At 36.8% G+C, this 25478-nt stretch overlaps 1 protein-coding gene across 1 annotated transcript in view; it reads left to right on the top strand.

The window, feature by feature from the left end:
• The window catches only part of HHIP (hedgehog interacting protein), a 75637-nt gene that overhangs the window by 23979 nt on the left and 26180 nt on the right, over window positions 1-25478 (top strand). The window contains exon 5 of the mRNA XM_015625760.3: window positions 25308-25459. Coding sequence (XP_015481246.1) covers window positions 25308-25459 — 152 coding nt within the window. The remainder of the gene's footprint in view (window positions 1-25307; window positions 25460-25478) is intronic.

Below are 25478 nucleotides of genomic sequence, written 5' to 3'. Positions count from 1 at the left end.
AAAGAAATAATGGTTAAGGTGTGCAAATGGCCAAATGTGAAAAAATCAGGACATTTTAAAGATAAACCATGTAGACTGTCATTGGTAGCCTTTAATAGTAACAAAACAGACACAATGCACATAGCACTACAGTCTGCATGAGAATTCAGCCCTCTTCATGAAAAGGAAGACTCTTTTTCTTAATCAGTGGTAAGTTCTTTGTAGCTTTTTTTTGTAGAGAGGGTGATATTACTGTTGTGAGGACTTAATGTACTTTAACTGTGTTCAGAAGCTGTAAAATACTGCGTTTTAACCAAAGATTGTATCATGACAGTGAAATGTGCCTGGATTTCTCATTAACCATTTGCAGATTTTGGTTCTAATCCTAATAGGGGCACAACAGGCCTTTGAAAGAGGTTGTATCTTAGAGCCATATAGCTTTGTTGAAAATAAAGTTTCTTACTATCTAAAAAGCATGTGCCAAAAGCTCTAGAGACCTCTATTTCTGTGTGAGAGACTGCACTAGATAGCCATAGTCAAGCTAGCAATTGTGGAGCAGTGCAGTGCCTCTCAGGTTGTAAACTGACCAGATGAAGAATTGCCAGTTTATTCTGAGGAAATTTGAATCAACAAAACATAATAGTTTCTGTTGATTTTGGGTAGCGTGTCTCAGATTTGAAGAGCTGAGAGGGGAAAGAAGATAATACTTTATCATTTTACATGCACATGTGTAGATTTTAATGTTCTGTGTTTCCTTGAGAGGAATCCCATGGTGCCAATTAACCTAACTTATTCCAAAACAATTCTCTGTTTGGAAAGAATAATTTTCATTGTGGGTGTTCCATGAAATTATATGCCTCATACCCTGTTATTACTGAGATGTGTGCAGTGCAATTGAGAATGCCAGTTTCTTTTCCATGCTCTGTATAGATTATAGCTGTATCCCACACACAGTGCTAGATAATCCCTACTTTAATTTTGTTATGTGTACAAATCCTTTTTGAACATTTAGCGGTTTAAAAAATGTAAAAATCCATCATCTTCTGAAACTACATTTGTTAAAACCAAAAGCTGAATTTAGAAGTGATCAAAACCAATGAATAACATGGCAATTATCTAATTAAAAGGAAATTATTGCGTTTGCTGAAATATAACAGGCAGATCATGATAGCCAACACAAAATGGCAAAGAAGGAATAAAGTTACGCAGAAAATTCCATGGTTTTTAGCCAACATAGTTTCAACCACATGTTTTTCTTTAATGGGAGGAGGTTTAACAGTCCACTTAGGCTCCAGGATTCATCATCCGTTTAAGCTCTTGGACACCCCAAAAACTGTAATGAGGTCCTAAGACTCCTTTGGGGAATCCATGACGTACTGGAGCTCTCAAAACCAGTCCTGCGTCCTTGGGACTTCTTCTCTGTGCTTTCCTGTCCATCAGAGCTATGATTTCCTTTTGTTACATCCCTTGTACTGTGCCACACAGAAAAAGGGTCCGGTGTTTGCCTTGAAAGAGGTGAAAAATTGAGTAACACATTCACTTTCATAGTTAATACAGCCTAACTGCTATTTATATATGTATTTCTCCCAGATGCCGCAGAACAATTTTCCTTTATATCCTCTTACACACACTTTCTCACAAGCTCTTAAGTCTTATTCCTTAGACAGGATCAGTGAGTTGGGTTGAGGGAGGAACCCTTTCTCCAAGGAGCACTGGTATATTATCATGTTTTCCACCCATTTTATTCCCTTTGCAGTAAAAGTTGGACAAATGATCTGCCCTTAATTAATGGTTTATATATAATTTTAGCTTTAAAAAGCAGTCAGAACTAATTTTTCCCATTACCAAAAACATAAAAAGCTCCAAAAGATGAAACCACTTAGTAGCTGACACTTATTTTTCTTCATTGTCAGTGTCTGCCTACATTCTCATATTGCTGGAATTTTTAAAGAAATTATTCCATAAATCTCAATAAAGTAATATTCTCTCTTAGATTTAATTTGGAAAATGGAATATACAATCTGTGGGAGAGAAGTTTGAAAAATACTTTCAACCATTTGTTTTCAATTTACAGCAGATACTTTTTAAAACCTTGAGCTATCTTCACTGGCTTTGGACTGCAATCCCTACAGCTGAATTGCAACAACTTTAATTTATGTAATAATCATTATTTTTATGCTAACTGAATGCCTTCAAAAGAAATAAAAGAGGGAGTAAATCACCCAAAAAAACTTTTATGTTTTTGGCATTCTTAAAAATTTGGTGAATCTCTGTCAGCTGGATTCTCAATCACTATAGCAGCCCAGGGACGACACACAAGTGGTAGTAGATGCATGGGTCTGAGTGATGCTGTAGGGTAAATAAGAAGAGTTTTTTTTAATATCAAACCATATAAGAAAAGTGCTTACTTGAGCTCTTCCTTAAAGAAAATAGATAGCAAACTGGATGCTTAATTGTTAGTAATGAACGTAAAATGATACTGTACACCTCATAGAGGCCTGGTTGAAGACGTGACCAAGCACTATTGACTCTCTTTATCAAGCAGCAGACCATGTTTAGGGCTGTTAAAACCTTGAGCACTTTAAAGATCTCATCAAATCAATAGAATCTCAGATCAGAAGAGAGGCGAAATGGTGACAGCTTCCATTGCTGCTGTTTTCCGTCCCCGTAATGGCCTTACAAGATATGACAGGACAATATTATCAGGACAGGATTGCTCCAGTGACTTTTTGAGGGAAAGAGCAAGAAGTCAGTGCTCTCATGTAACAAGCAGGTGTGTGCCTGTGCAAATAAGCCAGAAGATCAAATAAACCTTAACAAGCCACCTACAAGATTACTCCAGTTTGCCCCTACAGATCACAGCCCTGCCAAACCCAGGGTAGTTCCAAACATCATGTCCACAGTCTGAAGTGGCAGACAAACTCAAAAGTGGGGAATATTAGGGAACTGCCTCACAGAAACCAGCCCCTGTGGGGTTCTACCCCTCTGCTAGTTCTCCCTCACCAGGGAGAATCAAAACTGTTTCACAGACAGGATCCATGTTTCTCCAAAGGCCTGTGGGGCTGGGAAAGCTGCAGGTAAACTTGGATCGAATCCTTTATTTACAAATGTTTGGTAAAGAAATGTGTAATGTATTACTTAATTTAAAAGTAATGTCATCCTTGAAGTAGAAGCATTGAGAACTGTGGTTTTTCTGTAGTTTAGTGAGTCAGCATTTTGTAACTTGCAACATTTTACACTTCTTGTAGATTCATTCTCCTTGCAAACTATATGGTCTGTTAATTTTTTTTTCTTTTAAAATAGTATATTAAACTTATATGGTACAAATGAAAAACCAAAAGGAATATAATTCTGTACAATCCACATAATTGCCTATTTTGTATAAAATGCATATACATCTCATCAATGTATATAAATTTTATTTTATTTTATTTTGCCATCTGCATAAATATTTCAATTTCCAGGACTAAGTGTTCTTTCTGCAGAAAAAAAGGTAGCAAATGACTAAGTGAAGTGAACTTAATTTGCTCCTTACTAACCTAGTAACTTCTGAAATTGCTTTATATGAATGGTCAAAAAAACCAAAAAAAACCAAACAAAATGCATGGAAGAAAACTACTCTCAATCTGAGCAGAACTAAAGTTACTTTTAATAAGGCCTGGAATTCCTTTATTCAATAAAACAAAAATGAACCTTCAACAGCCCATGAATAGTTTAGGTGAATTGAAACATAATAAACTATAATCCTTTGGTATTGAATTTTATTTATGTGATTTCCTTAAGAGTTGTGGTTCATCAAAGTAGAAATTACAGATGATTTCATGAAAGTGAAGGGAATGCCTTATGCATGTGTTAGAAGTTCTAAATATGCAGCAAAGGGGAGGTTTTGGGGAAAAAACCAAAACCAACTTCAAAACTGAAGCACTAGGTTTTAAGACAGAATCTTCAATGTGCTGATTTGGTCAGCAAATGTGTCTGGCCACTGAGCAGTAAGCAGTGATAAAGCAGAAAGTGTAAAGGGGATTGCTGTGTTAAAGTATCACTCTGTCTGCAGTATTCAGAGAAGCTCCCAAGGCTGGACTGCACAAAACTTGCACTTCTTCCATTATGTTTCAGTGTTTTCTGTGTGAATTCTGCCCATTTACAAAAAGGTAGAATAGTGTTTTCTTAATGCTGTCCTCAAGCACACAATTCTTCATTTGATCAAAAACTAGTGGAATTAGGATTTGTGTTCAACTGATTAAAGGTCTGGGTCCATGATACTTTGTTTCAGTTCTAGCTGTTTGAAACTTTATCGTCTTAATTTTGAGACTGAACATACACTGTGTTGTTCTAATTGCACTGGCTTTTTTGCAAAGAACTTTGTACTGTATTCAGCCAAGTTACAGGGTTTCCAAGATCATGGTCTTGGCTCAGGATAAATGGAGCCAATGAGCTAAACAAATTCCTGCTTTCTTGGTTCTTATAGTACGAGAAAAATGGAAAGAGCAGGATACTTTTACTGCTTTGTACAAGTGAAACAATCCTGGAAACTGCAAAAATGTAAGTTAGCTGTGTTTATGTCAGAAAGACACACTATTTCAGACATTATTTTTAGCTTTCTTTCAAAATGTGAACCACAAATTATAACGTTAATGAAGCAAATATTTATTTCTTGGAAAATTTAAGAAAAGCTAGATTTAAGATAATCAGTTTGGGATTTAGAATAATAAAGAAATTAAGTCTAGTACAGACCAAATATTGTGTTCTCTTAACATGTAATAGTAACAGCTCTGTGTTGAACAAGGATACACGTGTCTGTATTTGTTTCAACTTCTGTTATTGAAAATGCTTTTCTAATGAGATAGATTTTAAAACTAGGGCTGAAATAAATGAGTAATGGAAAGAAAAAAGAGAAGGGACTTCTAATCAGGAAAACAGTGTACATTCTTTCAAAGACATGTTTATAAGTTCAGAGCAGCAGTGGATCGAGTTCAAAGACAAGCCATATTTCAATCTGCTTTTCAGAACTACCATATAGTTCACTACTAAAGTTTGTTTTCAGCTGAATCTTAGCCCAACAACAACTGATTACTTGAGACACATTACTGGGCATCATCATGGGCTTTCAATTGTAATGTACCACAATTTCTGTGGAATTCTGAAAGGGCAAATCTAGTCTTGATGCAGATCTTGAGCAAAATATATGAGTTGATTCAGGAAGTTAATGTGGTCGAGCCACTAAATAAAAGCAACTATAATATAATTAAGCTCAACATCCTCCCGTGGGAACCTACCATAAGGTAATAATATCACAGTACTTTTCAAAAAAGGAAGATTTTTATATTGAGGAAGTTAGAAATAGCCTGAAGGAGAAAGTTAGGAAATTAAAATCCATAGAAGCAACATGGAGGTTCTTTAAAAGTACCTTATTAGACTCGGCAAAAATATGTTTCTAACTGGAACAATCAGGAATCAAGAAGGTGAGAAATATTACAAGGTACAAGGGAATGTTCGGGCCCCCAAAAAATAATAATCCCATAATAAAATGGAAATCAAACTCAAGTGGCACTAATAGAGCAGAGTGTAAATTCAGAACACCAGAGTTAAGGGTTATATCCTGCCATTGTTTCACTGACAGAGTAAGTAGGAGTTTGCCATAAATATTCATGCTAGAACAACATTCTGAGGTTTGAGAGGAAATTTAAAGGATAAATAGGGGAAAATACAGAGAATTTTTAAAGACTTCATGATAGAGGAACTTCCTCAAGCTAGGTGATGATCTGTGGCAGAGGCTGGTTAGGTGGACCAATGGAGTATAAAAGCAAAAGATACAACTTGGTTTCTTTCCGAAAGAGAAACTGAGAAAAGCAAATCCTACAGTTGGTGTTTAACATCTGCTGCTTCTCCACCTGTAGGATGAGAAAGGGGAAGATAAAAAGAGGGAGAAGAGAAATCATGGAAAGCACCAACATAAATTACCCTGAAAATAAGTGCTCTAAAGCAAGTGAAATTTTGATTAGTTAAGGTAATGAAGCTGTGTTATTTCTTTGTACAAAATTTCATCTTTTGAGTCTGGTTTTAAAAGGTCTCTGAAGGTCATCCTGTAAATAACAGAAAAGGGAGAACAAAAAATCCTAGATGAAAAATTAGGACAATTGTGAAATTAGGGCAAAAAAAGCATGTTGTTTATATGTTAATTTCTTGCCACAAACAGAATGCTGTCAAAGAATATGTAAGATAATGAAGAAAAAGTAGTTTATTTTTCTAGAAGTTTTTATTCGGTGTTTCTGAAGAAAGTGGTATGAGAAATTGCTGCTCATGCAATAAAAACACCCTGTTGTGGTTCTGACTGCACTCAGGCAAGAACTGCACTATACCAATGCCTCTGGACATCTCTAGTACACTTCTAAATTAGGAGTGAAAAACAAATAGAAGAAATAAATAATCCATATCTTTAAAATAATTTTAAAATGTGTAATCTTGTATTGCTTCCAGAAAATCAGCTGTTACTTTGAAAAGTTCATAACTAAGTGTCAGAATGTGCTGGTGATAGAAGATTGAGTGTTTTGGAAGGAAATCTAAAGTATTTTTTTTTAATATAAGTAATGAAATGCCCCAGTAATTCAATATAACAAAGAATCTTTCAACACACAAAGAGCTCTCTCACCTTATTCTGTTCTGTCCTGGAAAAAATATAAGAAGTGTCAGTGACCAAAATCTATCCAACTATAAAAAGCAAGTATTGAGCAGTATCTAAAAGAGATATTTGGGTAATGAACACTGTCTGTATTTAACTCAGCAGCATCCTCAGCAGTACAGCAAGACACAATTGAATGAAATAGTATTGAAAAGGGGTTCTGTTTGACCGCATCTAAAAATATATTTAATTTGAAAAAAAACAAGATCTAGAAGAAATAGGTGAAGTAATACATTTCAGAAAAGGCAATATTGCCTTTTCATTATGTTTCTTCTTAAATTAAAAAGTTTAACAAATTGAATTGTCACACTTGAAAGAAATGACATTTGAGAAACATAATCACTTGTCTTTTACATGGTGCTGCTTTGATAGTTTTGATTCAGCACCAATTAATGAAGTGTTCACCTGTAGCTTTTCTGCTACTGTAATTTATCATCCAATTGTTTACAAAAAATACAGCAGACATGTAGGTCTCCTGATAGAGAATTGGGCCATCTGTCAATAAAACTGGGTGCAGGTAGCTCCTATGTCTGCTGGTGTGGTAGCCTATAGAAAAATCACCTTTGATCTTTGCTTCAGATTCCTTGTCCAGAAATAACGTAGTGTTAGTGTTTGTTTTCTGTGTGGGACAAAGCCAAGCATCTCAAAATTAGCTTTTATGTGAAACTTGAGGTATGCTGAAAAGCTTGGTGACTTAATAACTAATTTGGCTACCAGACTCACATGTACAGCTTGGTTTGTATCAGGGCTGGATGCCACAGAAAGCATTTCCAGCAGTAACTAGGAATTGTCAAGATAGGCTTCTGGGGAAGCTTATAAAATTACAAAATATTGATCACAATATACAATAATACAATCAATTCAGAGAGGCAGCTTCAAAGGCACATATAAAGCCAATGGTCCTTGCTCACAGAGACCTGCCATGCTACTGCATGAAATTAAATATTGTTTGGTGAAAGGGACTCATTGCTCTATATAGATTAAGGACATTATCCAGGATATGCAAATTACAGATGGTAGTCCTTCTCATTAATCAAGTGCAGAATTCCTTTCCTGATTCTTAGGAAGGCTGTTTAGAAACATTATCAGGTCAAAACTAGAAATACTAGTAAAAACAGAAAAGGAAAAGGAGAAAAAGTCCATAACAACATAACAAGTAGCTTGATAGGTTAAATCTTTAAATTAGATGCCTGAACTGGGTGTTTATTCACTAATTAGGGTTTTCTAGCAATACCTGCCACAAAAATGTTTTGCCAAAAACCCTAAGAGCATAAGAGTCACAGACTCTCACAGAGAACAATTACACTGGGGATGTCATTCTCTAATTTCATTGCCACACTTAACTACCTCACTTGCAGAACAGCATCCCAAAGCCTTCTGTTCCCTGGGCTGAACAAGCCCCACTCTGGCAGCCTCTCCAGAGAGGAGAGCAAATGTTCCAATCCCCAGCCTCCCTTCACTGGACTCACTGTGGTGTAGTGACACCACTCTGGTGCTGAGGGGCTGTAGAACCCAGAACTACAGGTGCAGTGTTCTCTTTGCAGCCTCCTGAGTGCCCAGAGAAGGGAGGATGATGGGTTTCTCTGCTGCCTGTGCTCTTGTTAAACAGCCCAGCCTGTGGCTGGTTTTCTCCGCTGTCAGGGCACTCTGCTGGCTCATGTTCAATTTGCTGTCTGCCGAGACCCCGCACTCCCTTTCAGCAGAGCTATCCCCAGCCAATCAGTTCCCTGCCTGCATTGTTGAAAATGTAATGGGATTTGGGAAAGAAAAAGTCTGCAGGAATCTCTATCTGAAGTTCTGAGTCATTCTTTCTGGCTGGGCTGTCCAGTCAGAGGTAGTTCTTCCCCAGCACAATGAAGGTCAAGGTCTCTGTTTAAAAGCTAGAATCTAGAGATAGCCCCCCTGAGATATCTTTCTTATCCTCCAGTCCCTCTTCCCACCATAAAACCCATCAAGCTGCTTTTAACACTACAGTTTAGAACTTCATATTGGGCTGGCTCCCCTCTGTCTTAAGAATTGCTCAAATTCCTCAAACAGCAGTATTCAAATGAAATTTATCAAGCGTATGGATGTGCATCAGAATTCAGAAATAATAGATGCTGTGATGCTGTTGACTTAGTGGCTGTGGACTGCAGATGTGCATTGAAGGGTATGAAAGAAGCATCACCACTCACCCTCTTTCCACTGAAGACTGTCCTTTCAGGGGTTGATTTTCAGAACTCTTAATCACTGCTGTAACCAGATACTTAGACTTGAATATTTATTATATACGTAAGGCATTAAATACTTATTGTGATTTATAGCTTGGGTTAGGATGTTATTTTTAAATAAGCCATGTAAAGTACCTTCAATCCTGTCCATTCACACACGCATGAGGCAGACTCCAAAATCATGAGATTGGCTTAGAAGCCACATGCTTACAAAGCCCATTTGAATGCAGGGGGAGTGGAAATTCACTGCCTCCTTACTTTTTAGTTTGATTTGTGTTCTCAGACTTCTTCCTGCAATCAAAAAGTCTGACAGTTTCAAATTAAAAAGCTGAAAACCTACTTGCAGTGCTTTATTCTACTAATTTCAGCTTTCAATACACCTCTTATACTACACAAGACTTGTAATTTAATTGCAAGCATTGGCTACACAACATACTAAGATGTGTGCACATAGCTGTGTAGCTGAAAATTCCACAACATAATGAAATATTAGTCGTAATTAACAAGAGACTGGATTGCTGAGGTTCTGTGGCATGCCTGCAAATGTCTGAGCCCACATTCCTTCCATACAGTCAGCTCTGACGAGGCTCATAAGTCCCTCATGCAGTGAGACTGTGGGAAGAGCCCATATGGGCAGAGAGCAGGGGAACCTGCTGGTGTTCTGGAGAATGTCTGCTTTGTTTCAATCTTCAGAGCAGAAAGGGCAATTTTCATATTACACTTATTACATTTTGTGTGTCCCTGGGAGATTTTCCTCTATCAGTTCCAAGAACAATCGCAAAGGAAATATTTCTGAGTTTATGAATTTGTAGAGGAAGCGAATTTAGCACTTTTAAATATGTTTAAGCAGTTACATTTTTATTCCTCAGATATAGCAAACTATGATTTTTTCAGAAGTTACTGTTCTTTTTCTCCTAAGGGAATATGGTTTCTGTAGCTTTAGTGAGGCTCTACTAATTTTTACATACCTCATATTTCTAAAGAAGAAATTATGTTTATGTTAGCTATTTTTCTTTCAGGAATTGTTCCGTTCAGTGCTTAAGTATAGATTGCAAATGTGTGAATTTCCTATTCCTTTTTGGTGGGGAGGGAGGGTAATAGAAAATGTTGGCATTTATCAAGGAATAATATATCAGTGTATTACAATATTCTGACAACACTAGTAATTTTTTCTGCTTTTAATTTGAATAACTGTCACATTTAGCTAATGACCATTCAAATGCAAAAGTGTAAATAATGACATCATTTAAAACAGATGCCCAAGTCTTCCAACAACAACAACAAAATCAGGAATAATGAATAATATTTACTTAAATTTCAAGTTTATATTAAGTAATGCAACAGACTATTTGAAAAAGCTGTCACGGGTCTTTGGATTAAATTGGTCGATATCATTTGTGTACTGCATATCTTTAAAAGATGACTTGAAAGATATAATCCCAGTCAATAATTCCATTGCAAATTAACTCAACTGGTAGATATTTATCTAAAGATAAGGCTTACAGGATGAGCCAGTCATACTGAAGCAACAAAAAATGAGTCCATGACTCCTCTAAAGCATTTTTTAAGTTTGATTCCAAGAAGTCTTTGCAGACCAACTGTGATAAATATGCATTTGTCACATGGAAGGGAAAATAGTTTTCTACATAAAACAATTATGATGATGATGCTTATTTCTTTTAGAAGAGAGCAACAAGAAAGAACATGGTTCTTTTCTTCATTTGAGCTCTGAGACTCTGGGACTGAAACTTTGGTTCTTACAGACAATCACATTTTTGACAAATTGCTACTGCTGTACTCCTATCATTCCTGGACTGTTTGGGGTTTGGTTTTGTTGTTTCAAACAAGTTACAAGGATGGCTTAACTTCAGAGAAATTTTCTTAATGAAATCCATTCCACCCAGAAGGTGTTCTCTCTAACAAATGGGAAACATCACTAAATTTAACCCAAAGTCTGAGCATATGGAAAGCTACATAGATGATGTCAGACATTACAAATATTATTTGTACTTGCTAGTTTACTTCAAGGGAAATTATGAGAATGACATCATAATGATGACTGACTAATTTTTATTAGTGTTTTCTCTCTGAAACTCTAGACTTAGAGTTATAAAGAAAAACATCTTTTAAAATGCCGTATCTGTTATTCTTTTCTAACACTTTGTGATTTTCTTATTTATAAAAGATATTAATATTTTTAAATACCATAGATACTATCAGCTCTTTTTCTACTCCTTTGACAGGTCAAATATTTTTTGTCAAAAAGAAAAAAAATATATTTAATGCTCATAAAAGATAGGAAATGATCACATCTTCTTTTAAATTAATTGCTTATTGGGTTGGCCTAAAAACCTATAAACTCTGCTGGAAGAGTTGCAGCTAATTTCTTTATAACAGTTTCTTATTCTGGGAGTGAATTACGCTGATGAAGGGGTGATGACCAGCTTAGGAATAGCGATATGTTCCTGCAGTCAGCAAAGACAAATCACAGGGTGCCACAACCTTGGCAATATCCAAAATCCACAGTTCCCGCAGAGCTGTATTTTACAGGAAGAAACCCAGTAATGCAGGGTTACATAAGTACTTTTTGCAAAGGTTTGTTGGGTAATTTTACTGAGGACTTCTTATAGGATCAGCTCCAGCTCTGCAGGGCTGCTCAGGCACTCTGTTATCTTCAGATCCTGAGACAGCAGCAGCCAAGGACACCAATAAAACAGAGTCTCCCAAGGCAAGGCAAGAAACATTCTTCAAGCCCAGATAAAGGGCATCCCTGTAGGAATACTGTGAGAGTCATCAAGGGATGAGATATGATGATTCAAGTCAGTAGGGACTCTACAACTGAAACCTGGTGGGTGGCACAGCAAGCCAGAGAATTGTGGAGAATTCCCCTCCCTTTTTTCAGGAGGTCAGTACCACCAGACTGCATTCCTGGGCTCTTTACTGAGGATAAGATTGGACCACAACACCACAAATCTCCATGACTGTATTAGTATCTTTCTCCAAATGCTCTTACCCCGTTCAGCACCATGTTTTTGGTTGACCTCAAATGCAGTCATCTATCAATATGTTTATGGTTGAGCATATTCATAGATGTTGTATATATTAGGACCTTCCTTTATCTGTGAAGAGTTGTTTTCATGAGAAATTAATATTTATGGTGCCACAGTGCTTACACACTTAAGGGTACTTTAAATGCTGTGCCCCAGTGGAGCCATCATATTCATGAATTAATTTAATATGCAAAATTCAAGGATGAATTTGTCATCAATAATCCCTGCCAGATCTACATATTTGGCTCTGACTTCTGGCATAAAGTGATGTATTGTCAGTCCCAACTCCCACAGAGTTATACTTACATTAGGTGAGCAAAGGGAAGGCTCACAATGTGAATCCCATGTCTGAGTCAAAGTAAAGCTTTTGAGAAATTGCCCCCTCTCAGTCTTTGTCACCCTCTTGCCTTAGCAATGCTGAGTGTGTGTCTTAACTGCTCTTACTGCATTCCAGTGCAAAGAAAATAAAGTTCAGCAAATAACTAAGACTTGGTACCATCATAGAGCGTTACAAAATTTTACTTCCAGAAAATCCAGCAACATCTTCCGTAAATGATGTATATGTGAGTTCAGAGATATCCCAAAAGAAGAGGTCTAGGTTGTATCAATGGCATCATTCAGCTTAGCACAAAAGGAAAGTTAGTTCTGAGACTGATTTGCAGAGCAATTCTGAAGAGAGCTACGCCACCATGTAATGGGCCTATGCTCCAAGGAATGCTTCCCTAACCAGCCCCATTTGCAAATGATTTTCAGGATAAAAATGAGCAAATGATCTGTAATAGATAATAAACAGCTAATCATTACATCACACATACCACATCAGTTAATATAGATACATTTATTAAACCTCTTTTATATATGACTTACGTTAAAGCATTCTGTTTTATCAAGGATTCAAAGTGATTAGAGTTTAATTTGTTATTTTAGTATACTATACCTTTAAATTGTTGACATATAAGTTGTATAAATAGAAACACCATAAATCTCTTAAAAAATGTACCATAAATTTTTTATGTATGACCTTTAAGTAACAGCAGTCTGTTGCATAACTCTGCAGGGGAAGTCACATGGTGGAAACCTCATATTTCCTTAAATTTATGGTTGTTTCTTGGTGGTCTAAAAGACTTCTTTCTTTTTTTAAAAAAAAAGTTTTAATCTTAGTAAATTGTTTAATGTTTGGTCTAATGCAGGTCAATGTAAGTTCTTATTTAGATTTATAATAGGAAATATATAATGTCAGATACCAATGAAGCTTGGCTAATAAAGTCAAGGATACCAGTGTTATGTTTCATTATAATGATGTGAAGATAATGCCTTTAGCTGCATAACCACCACATTAGTTACAGACCACAAAATAATCTTTATGAAATCTCAGGGTAAGATTAATTAAGAGAAAATTCTCCAATTTTTCCAGTACCTTTTTTTCTTCTCAATCAGAAGCATTTTTGATTGATAAATCCTCTAATCAACATTGTATCAGATCTCATTTACTGACACCAAAAATCAAGTAAACGCTAAAATGGAGAGAATTGGCTGCCTCTTGTTATCCTGTTTTGCACTAGAAAAAAAGTCAGTGGAGTTTGGGCATATGCCTAAGTACTTGCTGAATGAGGGTCTTATGAAACAAAATTTTATATTAAGGTAATGTTCATTGCCATTACTTAGAGGAAATTTTAGTCTTTCCAACTCCAAAAGAGTTTGGTTTACACCCAGAGCAGTGTTATCAGCATCAATAGAAAAGGTCTGCCTCAAGTTAAAACATGCAAGTGAATATAAGTTGCGTGAACAAGAAGAAATTATTAGTGGTTTTCCACCTCCACTGAAATCCTCAGAATCCAAAACAGGAATTTACAACACTTGGCAGAATAAAAATTAAACCCCACTCAGAAATGTCAATATTTAAAATACATAGTACAACCATAATTTAATGAGTTCTTTAAAAATATACAGGGCACGTACATGAAATGCAGTTTTCAAAACCCTTTTTCCCCAACAGTGGAATTGAATTTTGCAGGCATAACAACATTAGTTTACTCTTTACTATAAAATAAATCCTTCTAGATAGTTCAAAGACCATTTATTTAAGCCTTAAGATATGCAAATCAAACATGTGTACACTGTTTATATCCACTCATGTTCCACTTTTGAGGCTACAAAAACAATTACATTTGATGAGAATTTAACCTATGAGGCCAAGGAAAACTGTGTTCACCTAAATGCTGGATGCAAGTGTATGCAGTGAAAATGTGCATAACACATAAGCATAAACAGCTTGGAAAATCCAAGCCCTGCACAGTCATAAATCCTCTCCTGAGAGGCAGATGTGCAAGGCAGATGTGCACGTTCCACAGGAGGTGCAAGTGAAAGCAGTGCTTTGTGTGTCCAGCCTAGCAAAGGATGAGGGCAGGTTTAGATTGGATATGAGGAAGAAATTCTTAACTGTGAGGGTGAGGAGACACAGGTTGTCTGTGAGGGTGATGGGCACAGGTTGCCCATCAATCAAAGACGCCCAAAGGTGTGCCTTCAGTGTCTCAATAACATTTGGTTCAACAGACTTTGGTAATCCTGTCTGAAGGTCTCAGGTGCTATGCAAGGTCAATGACTACTAAAAAAGAATGGAAAATAAAAGAATGAAAATTCTTTTTTCTCTTTTTTGCATTCAGTCTTCTGGATAAGCACTAAAACAATTAATACATGTTAAATAAATATCTCCAGGAGTGTTTAACAGTGAGAAATTGGATATGTCAAAAATCTGTTGAAAACCAAATTAGATCAAGATACAATAACAGCCATTTTACTATTGTCAGATGAGCATTGCTCAGCTAAGGAACAGGTAATTTGTAAAATCAGTGTCTTTGAGCCAGAATTTTTTTTTTTCTCTTTTATTTTCTCAATAATTTTCTTCAAAAAGGGCATTTAGAGCCTGAACTTAGAAGGAGGGTGATAGTACTCAAGGCTAGTCTGGAGCAGAAGGCAAATGTGCACCCAAAAGAGAGTCTGGAACTTTTTCCTATCCATGCAAGGCATTCATTATTCTCACAAATAACAGAAAAATCAGCACTGCTGGGGCTTTCACAAGTAGATGAGGGTGTCAAGGGAGAGGCAAAAATCCATCCCGCAGGCAGCGAGTCTTAGGAACCTCAGAATGCTGGCAATGGCTTCGTTAGAAACCAGAGAGCCTTCCTATGCCAAGAACAGACACTAAAATCTCAGACAGTTAATGCAAGAACAGGATAGAGAGGAGTGAGAATATTCTGAGATTTTGAAAACATACTCTCACCAAGTGTGGACTGAAAGGTTCTCAGAAAGGGCCAAATGAAATATTTCATTTCACTGTTGACATTCTTTTAACTAAAACTAATTTCTAAACTGAAAACAACTCACTGAAATAATCAAAATTCCCACTTTTACACATATTAACATAGTATGTTTCAAGAATTTCAGAATTATTTCACTTTTTGCCCCCCAAATAGAACATGTGTGACAAGCAAACCTCCCTTTCCATCAGGGAAAGCAGGGACTTGGACAAATCAACATTTTCCAATGCTGTCTTTATTCAGAGAGCTTCCAGCCATTTGCACTGAAGACATTTTTCATAGTAATTAATGGTTGTCTTAGGACAAATGAGTTCTGAAGTTCTATGTCTGCATCAGCTATTGACGCACACAAACATGTTCCTCCAATTATTCCATATGCATGCAGTGCCTCACCCTATTTCATTTTTATAACTGTGCATGCTTAACACATTCCTTCTTTGCAATGTCCAAAACTATCTTTGCATTCTCAACAAGAAACATATTTCTCATTCACACATCTTGGGCCAAACCCAGATGGTATTAGTTTCCTACAAGGGTATTTCCTGTATGTCTGAATTGTCAACACGGCTGTGGATTGCCATCATTCTCCTCTTATATACAGATTCTAGTCATGGAGAGCAAACCGTATATCCTCCACCACCCTGGTTTTTCCACTTGGCACATTTCATAAAAATATTCACATCTCTCCTCAAAATATTAATATTTTTCTCACTGTTTTAGTTGAGAGGTAAAGACAAGACCTATATGAGGGATCCACAAAAAATGCTTGATTATTTTAGCTTCCTCTGGTGTCCGCAAAATGTCTGTGGAAAAAATCTGGATATCTCTGGATTTATTTACTTATTTTCAGGTATTTGGCAAAATACATATATTTTTTAAGACTTACTGAAAGAACTAAAATAATTTGGTTGCTTAAGGCAGTATTTAAAGCCAAGCTTAACTGCAGCAGTGTATGTAAGTTGCTCACTGGCCTTTCTGCCCTTGGGCTGCTCATCTCCTGGGGCACTGGGAAGTTGATGGGATTGGCAAAGAACCAGGGAGAAAAGTCCTTGGGCAGTATCAGAGAATTCAAATGCATTTTTCTTCCCAGCTCCCATCCAGTACCTTTTCAGAAAAGTGAGGGTTCATTGCTTAAAATGTGTTTCTGACCCAGGTACAAACATGATGCACATGCATGCTTTTTGTTAAAAAAATGCAATCACAGCCTTTTTTGGATTATTTCTGGCTGCCTTTGTACCAGGACTCCAAAATATGCAGTCATTATATTTCAAGGAGTTTCATTTTAGATAACAAATGCAGTTCCAATGCTCACACTCATATGTGGAAGCTTAAAGCTCAATAGCAGATGCCGGACATCTAAATGTTCGCGTTTGTGCCATTTAAAAAAAAAGTACCGTTTACTTTCTGGAACAGCCGAATGGCCAAAGAACATAGGTGTAAACAATCCCAATCCCGAAGTAAGAAGACATAGCAGAGTGGTCTAGCCTTTATCCAGTAGTGCTGTTGTATGTCTACAGAGCTTCTAAGTACAAAGTCTGACTTTGCCTATTATGTTTTGCTTAATAATTACTGAGAAAACCAGCAGCACGTGCAACCAGCATTGCTTTGAAGATATGACACGTTATTATCAAAACTATGCTGAATGCTGATACTAAATATAGGCTGAAATAGGCCTCTCCATGCATCCATATTTTGGAGTCCAAAAGTTCTTTGGATATTAGAGAGCAGAATAGCATTTGTTTTATCACTAGGATTTGCACACACATTTTTTGGTGGCTGAAAAATAGTAATGTGTTCTCATCTTCTGGGGCCTGCAGGCAAAGCCTCACATTCTATATGGGGTCTCTGCCCTCAGGAGAGAACCTCAGACAAGATCATAGGTGGAATACAAGCATCAATTGCAATAAACCTTTTTTTATCCTTCCTGTCTCCTGTGTTTTTATGCTACTTGAACTTCTATCCTTCAAATTGTCTCTCAATACCCTACTAAAAACCATTCAGATAATGTGATTTTCCAGTTTCTTACAATAAGAAGGAGATTTGAAATACCTTGCAGAAATCACTCTAAAACCTTTCCTAAATACCTTCAGAGCCTTAGTGACTAAAGCCAGAAATTTGCTTAAGAAATAACCTTCAATGAAGAAGATTACCTTTTTATTTACAGCGAAGATGAGCATCAATTTGATAAGCCATGGGACTCACTCTTCTCTCAAAACAGTGACAGAGCTCATAAAGGCCACAGTTTAATCCAGGCTGTGTTGCAAATATGAATGATTATCATGGTAATACTTGGCAAAGAAATACAACTGGTGTGGACTGAATGAAGTGCTTCTAGCCCTTTATTAATCTCTGACAAAAGGTAACCTGTTGAAGGGGTGTTTTTCAAAGTTCTTTTAACCATTTATTTTGCAAGATGCAAACTGCTAGCAACTTCTGGCACTTGCTGACCAAGTTTTAATATCCATTAGCATGCAGACAACATTAAGGACGTGGAGACCAATCTAAGCAGAAATCTAAAGCTTTTTTCCTTTCAAGCTGGCTGTGGTTTTCTGTGTTCTCCCCCAGCCCCACAATATTGAACTACATAGCTCATGTGAATGTACCATTCCTTTTGCAAGCAGAAAAAACAAATATCTGCTCTAATAGGTGACAGTTCAGCACTGAGAGCCAAAGGAGAAAGGCAGAATTGTTTGTAAGAATAATGTCATCATGGCATATTCCCATTTGCATCCCTCTTTTTTGCAACTAGTTATTTTTAATGCCTACAATTAGACAGATCAACATTTCTGGTTTTAATTTAATGCAGAGAGTATGATAATTACTGTTATTCTGTTCTGAATTATATCCCTAAATTTCCATATAAAGTGGTCACGGTAAAACAGCATGAATTTGTTTTCGATTATCGGAGTATAGAATTTGTTGTAGGTTCGTTCATTTTACATAAGCACTGTCAAATTTGCTCTGTGTCACCATACATCCTTTTTTTTCCCCTCTCTCAGCAGAAAAGAAAATTAGTCTTATAGCTCATTTAAAGTGCTGTAGACTTTTTTGTGGACATTTATTAAAATTAGCATCTCAAGAAGACCTTTGCATGGTAGCAGGGTTTTTATTTTTCCATAGCATATTTTTATCCATAGGAAGGACAAAAGGGACACCGGTGATTGGCTGAAATACCATGCCACAAAAAAAAGCAACTTATGTATTGAATTGTAATTCTTAGGGTCTTTTGACAACTCTCTGCCATTAATAATCTGTATTTTAAACAAAATGAAAAATTGTATTGAACGTGCTACTGAAAAATAAAGATAAGTTTTATATACATAGTGAGGGAAGGAGAGCAGGAGAAAATCAGAACAGATGGCTGAAAGGACCATAGCCAAATTAGAGCATTGGTAGAACAGCAAGTCACTAATAAGATTAATTTGTATTGTTTGTGTGTTTACAGAAAAATAAAGTCAGATAGCATCAAAATAGGGTGCGAGTTTTAAACAGTCATTCTTGATTGGAAGAGATAAAGCCACAGTTTTGTTGACTGGGAGAAAGGTTTATTAGTGTCTTGTCATCATGTCATGTATTTGTGAATACTAATGGAACGTAGTCTGTTCTCTGTGGGGCATCATCTGAGCCAATTTTATTGGACTGCCCATTGCAAGAGAGTTGTAAAATTTGCCTTTATCATAGAAGTGCCATGGAAAGGTGGGTAAAGCTTCAGAGCAACAGAAAGGAGGAGGAAAAAATACAAAGGTATATCAAGTCTATTCCCCACTGCTAATGATGGATTTTCATGGTCAGTAAATTTCTGAACACTTACTGTGTTCTCCTTCACTGGAAGGATGCTTTCTCGCTTTCCTGGAAGGCTGAGTCTGCAGCACAATGGCCCTCAAACCAATGCAGCAGAAAACCTGTCAGGGAAAGACAGTCTGCAGTGGAAGAATGCTGAAGAGGAAAAGTGTAGGAGAGCAGATATGCCAAATAAATAAATAAAAGACCAGAAAGTGGAGGCATGCCAGGGAACTGAGAAGGAGCATGCTTATTTTTTACCTTCCCATAGTGGCCTCCGCTGGTGAACCACTCACTGAGTTGCTGGTGGAATGTAAAGCTTCCTTGAAAATAAATCCAGCTGGGGACAGAGGTGGAATCACCACCTGTGTTCCCAGAGGATAAATGCTGCTTACAGCTCAAGAGGCCTCTGTGGTGCAGGAAAGTGTGTAATTCACACCTTCCTGAGCCAGCTTTACTGAATGCAATAATCATCTGGTCTTTATTTGAATCTCCCTCTTCCGGGACTGATTTCCACTGTCTTCTGTTATTCCAATTCTCCTAAAGCAGTGCAGTACATAAAGTTTCTGAGTCCAGATGCAGACCTCACATGGGCTCATGGCCACCTCCTTGTAAGCACACTCACAGCCATATGTCACTCTGCCCAAAACCTCTCAATTATTGGCTGGCTCTGGGCAGTCTCAAAGCTTTCAGCTGCTCCCAACCAATAACTAGGAGAGTTGTGAAAGCAGGATTCCTGTTGTACCAGAGAAGTGTGAAGGAGGCAAGCTGTGGGTTTGTGTTGGGTTGGCATCTGCATTTATAAGTTTCATGTACTTTCTTTAGGAGGACGGGAAGAAATAATTGTATTATCAGGGGATGAGGATTATCATTTGGACTAAGCTAAAGTCTTGCCCAGCAGAACAGCAAAATGTGGAGTTGAGGAATTAAAAAAAAATAAGTACAGAGGACTAGGACTAGAAGTGAAAGGTCCTGCATTTAGTGACTGGTATCTTCAAAGGACTGTGAAGGTAAGGAAAAGAAAAAAAAATATCCCCCTATGTCAAAATTTTGTCTTTGCTGCAACAGAAGTAAGAAGAAAAAAAGAATTAGGCTTTAAGTTTTAGTCCTATCAAACATCAGAACAGAAAACTTGGATGCACTTTGGCCATTTTCAGCTAAATCCTGCTCTGCATCTAACTGAATAGAAAGCATCTATAACTTCAGTAGGTTTTGTGCTTAAATTCCAAGTCAGAGTACAGCCCTTTAAGTATTTCTCATGTATAAATTTAATTGTAAAGTGTTCCTGTACCTAAAGTTATTTTCAAGTATTAAAATAATGCATTTGTTGAAATTAGTAAAAAAAAATTAAAATGTTTTTTTAAAAATCTTTAGATAACTGCAAAGCCCTTTATAAACAAGGAAAAAAGTGAAGCTCTGCAACACAAGAGGAAAAAGGAAATGCTTTGGAGATAGGGTCTAGTATGTAGACCATACTGAGCCATGACATCACTGTAATTATTTTCCCCTAAGGTAAATGTCTTATGTTACAAATCCTTCCCTTGCCAGAGGCCTCAGGCCCCACAGATAGCAAAGCACTGGAGTCCTCAACACCCAAGAGGTCTCCTAGGAGCTCCACTCCTGCAGCCTGCCTGCAGCCCAGACAACTTCTGCTCCTTTCATTCTGTCTTTGCTCTATTTCCACCAGTCTGGGCAATTCCCTCTTGGGGAGCTCAGAATAGGTGGTGCAGTTTGAAGGGCAGGGTGTACCCCTGCAGCAGACCTTGGCAGGCTTCTGCTTCTGCTGGAGTCACGTTTCTGTCCTGTGCTGGGGCCAAATTTCCAAAACATGGCAATTAAGCAAACACTTCCCACTGGGAAGAATACCTGACACTGATTTTCAGCCCTCCTGAATTTTGTTCTGAAGAGTTCAGATGGTTCTGCCTGATAAGAGAGTTTACCCTTCACCCATGTTTTTTACAAATAATACTCCATAAGATTAGTTGGTAAGGCATATTGGTTATGCTATTTATTAAGCAGGAAATAAACTAAATTAAAGGTGATTATATTACTTCAACAACTTACCCAGGATTTGCACTATAAAAATAGACGAAAAAAAGATACAAAGATATTACAGTTAAAATCTTAAGTCAGTGTTGAATTTGCATATTTTAAGCACAACCCCTTTTCAAAAAGGTTGTTACTCCATTCTAACATGAGAGTGAGTTTGTCCAGATAAAAAAGTCAAGTATAAATACCATTATATACCATATATATATATATACACACACACATATATACACATAGTACTGTTAAGTATAAATACCGTTATTTTATAAGTATTGAATAAAGAGTGCATTTCAAAATCAGTTTTAAAGGAAAACTTGGCATATGCTACCTACATTGTTTACTATTAAGCCACACAGAGTAATGGAAATAAATGGTCATGTCTGGTTTTGCTTACTAGCATTAATTAGTACTAAGGATATGTAATTAAGGGTCATACTTACAATATGATAAATTTAAAATTAAATAATTTTAAATACCAGTTAAAGCATTCCTGTGTATTTCTCTGTATTTACTATATGTAATAACAAATATATTGACATAATTAAATGGCAGCATGTCTTAAAAATAAGTGCAGCATATGTTTCTGTATTACAGAAGAAGTATAATATCTTAATAATATAATAAAACTTCTGTCTATAATATCAGAGGTATACCAGAGTGCATTTGAAAGCACACAAATTGGAAGCAGAGCCCACTTCTAAGTAGTGGTTACATGAAAATAGCACCATTCTATAAAATTCCAGTATTCACATGCCTCACATCCAGTATTCACATGCAAGTTATTTCTCTTAGTGTTAGGTCAAGATACAAAGTGGATCATTTTGTGCACTTGTTTAACATTTTTACAGGTGTAAATATATTATCAGAAAAATTACAACACAAAAAGTATCAAAAATATCCTTCAGTTGAGAACACATACTGCTGCAATATACCTTCAGAACTGACATCATGTAGCTAAACATCTCTTTAAAAATGAAAAATATCGAAACACTTTGTTTTAATGTTTACTTGGCTTTGTACTGACTTTGCGGAATTCTGATTAAATTATTTTTGTGGCTGTGGTCTTACACTAAACCCAACTGGGGTTTAAAGGTCCAAGGTTCCTGGCCCAAAGGAAATCAGTTTTGAAAAAACTAGTATTGGTGCAGAAGGTGTCACAGCCATGAACAGGAGAGGGGAGCGTTCAAGCTACAGAGCAGCACAGGCAGACATCGAAAGTGGGAGCTGCCAGATTTAGTTACGACACAAATTCCACATTGGCCCCAGTCCACAGTATGTTTAAGTAATTAATACTCATTTCAGCCAACCATCATTCTTTGTCTTCAACAGACATCCCAATGGAATACAAAGATTTGTCTCATTCTTGCCCTTCCTTATACAACTGACAAACATTAATGGCTATTCCATCAAATAGTGCAGTGCAGAATCTCATACAAGCTGCTTTGTCATCTACAGTTTGTTGGTGCTGCTTTGATCTATAGGAAAACTTTCAAAGAGAGGGATGTCAATAACCTTTTAAGCTGCCAAGAAGGTACAGATATTTGACACATGGTATCCACAAGAAAGACTGTAAAGCCTGGGATGCTGGTTTCACATCAAAAGTCCATTGATAAAAAATATCAGTGAGGAATATTCCATAGAGAAAAACTGAGATTTTGTACCTAATTGCTTGGTTTGATAGTACTAAAATTACTATTCGTAAGGGATTTTGCTGGATATCTCTCCATCTACCACACAGCATATGAGACAAGACTACAGAAAACTATATACTTTATGGCACATAAAGGGCATTTCAAAAGCTATAGAAGTTGTGGCAGTGATTTTGTTGGGAAGAGCAGGTTCACCAGTTAGTGATAAAATTGAAAATACACATGAAGAATCAGTTTCCAGAACCAGGAAAGCTAAATATGGAAAAACTCATCTGGATTTCTAGTTGAACATGAGCCAGCTAATGGCTTGATGCTGCACTGATTTCAGTCTCTTGGAGGGCTATTCACAAAGCTTTTATTAACTGCAGAATAGACTTTTTAGGACAAAATGTGTCTATCTGACTTTGAAAAACAGCAGTGTGGCTTTTCAAGAAGCAACGGAAACAATCTACAAGTGGTACACTGCTCTCTAACAATCATGCAAGCCAGCAATGAGTAAAAGTCATGGCCTGATCCTACAAATGCAACTTGCCATAGTTACTACCTTGTAGGTCCCATGTTTTGTTCATTTTTCAAATTCTTGCTCCATGTGTACTTCATTAAAAGCTCTTAATTTAATTTTCACCTGTTTACGCTTTCAACAACTTCGCTTTCACACTGAGATGGCTGCCATGGCATCGAGCACTAAATAAAATCTTCAGCTCAGTAACAAAATGATCTTTTCTTACTAATACTTTCAATAATTCACCTTGCATGGCAGACCTAGTATGACTCACTGACATTCCTGGGCCCTTAAATGAGTTGAACTCATCTCTCAGGAGAAGAAATAGGACTGTCTTTGTCTGGGCACAACAGATAGAATCATTCATCTGGAATCTTTGAAATATGCCTTCCTGTTCCCAAAGCAACTGATTTGCCTCCCTTTGCTTCAGACTTTATCAGAGCAACTTGGTCAAAACTCTTAGAAACTCAAACAATAATATCTACAATCAGTTCAGACTCAGCTGCAGAATTATTTTTGGCTCATAAGGAAGAAAGAGCTGGATTGGCAGTCCCTTCATCCATGATGACTGCAACTGATTTGGCAGCTCTAACTAGACTTTCAAAACTAACCTCTCTGATAACCCCCAGAAACTAAATTTTTCTAACAAACAAACTAGCAAATTTTGTCTGCCTCTAAATTAGCAGGATCCAGATTTCATTGTACAAATCTGTTTGTATGGAAATCTCTTGACCTATTTACATCTCTGACTCAGGTTTCTCTTTGGTGGTTGTGATTAAAAAGGAAGTACAGCAATCATGTTGAATTAAAATAAATTAAAGCTGTGCTCTTTCCCAATTAGGCCCTTTGTGGGATGACTTTCAACAGGAAGACAGGCCCATCCATCACTCTGAAGTGCAAATACATTTTAAAAGCTTCATTCTCTCTTATAATTTCAAATTTCTTAATTAGTTGTCTTGGGTGTGGTTAGAGTTGAAAAACGTCTCCTTATGGGTGCTATCAAGAGCTGGAGCACTTGAATCTACAAGAGAGTCACTGGTTCCAGCTTTGAAGGGCTGGCAAGTCCTGAGACAAACCCTGAAATATGTATCACCTTGTGAATAATCACATATATTAATTGAATTTGAATTGTTAACTATGTGCTGTGTTTATTTCCGTGCCTCAGCTTCACTCCCTTTATTGCTTCAAGAGCAGCAAATGAATCTAAGTTTTATTCTTCATTTATACAAATACAGTTTTAGGCATAATAATAGTACACACATTTTTAGAAGCTTTTTAGTAGCCAAAAAGAAAATAGCCTTCTATTTAAGTTCACTGGGTATTTGCATTGTCACAGTACATTAAATGGATTGGATGCTTAACATATAACTGTACTAATCTTCATGGCAAACATAATAACAAAATAAAGTTGTTCTGAGATTTTTCTATTTTTATTTTTTTTAAAAAAATAACAAAAAACCTTTCCAGTGAGGGACCACATGTAAAACTATGGTTTCTCTGCACACAGACCAAGGCTGCTTATTACCTACAGTACACCAGCTATGATGAACAGACCACCATAGTTGTGACAACTGATGTTGCTGCCTCCAGGGTAAAACAAAGGTTTACATATTACACAAGCAATTTAACTGTTTTCTAAACATATTGCCAAGACAGTGGGAGTTGGCAGCCAGCACTATGTTTTAGGTTTTGGATACTTGGATTACAAGTGACTGCTGATTATAGACCTTTTTATTCGTCTTCTACGAATTACAAGCAACCTAGTAACCCAGCAAAGAATCCTTCCCAGCACTTAAACTTGTCTTCATGGCTTCCCAAAGATTACATACACAAATCACTCCACAAAAGTGGCGTAACAGACTTGTGCATAGATAACTACAGAAGGCAATTGTCTTGTTCTAACTCTTAAAGACTTCCCCAAAGTGAAATGTTTTATAATCCTTTTTGTGCAGTAGTCAGGAAAGAAATAAAAGAGTTTGGGCAAAGATTATCCACAAGAAAGAAACTTTTTTTTTTTTTTTTGGTTCCAGCAGAAACACAATAAAGAACATAATTAACTTCACAATTCTTTGTGTTTTTCATTTGACTGCAGGGAGGAGATGAAAGAGGACTGTTAAGCCTTGCATTCCACCCCAATTACAAGAAAAATGGAAAGCTGTACGTGTCTTATACCACCAACCAAGAACGGTGGGCTATTGGACCTCATGACCACATCCTTAGGGTCGTGGAGTACACAGTATCCAGGTATCAGTAGGAATCTAAA

The sequence above is a fragment of the Parus major genome, chromosome 4 (assembly GCF_001522545.3).
Source record: "Parus major isolate Abel chromosome 4, Parus_major1.1, whole genome shotgun sequence".
Lineage (NCBI taxonomy): Eukaryota > Metazoa > Chordata > Aves > Passeriformes > Paridae > Parus > Parus major.
This window is presented reverse-complemented; position numbering and strand designations above follow the sequence as displayed.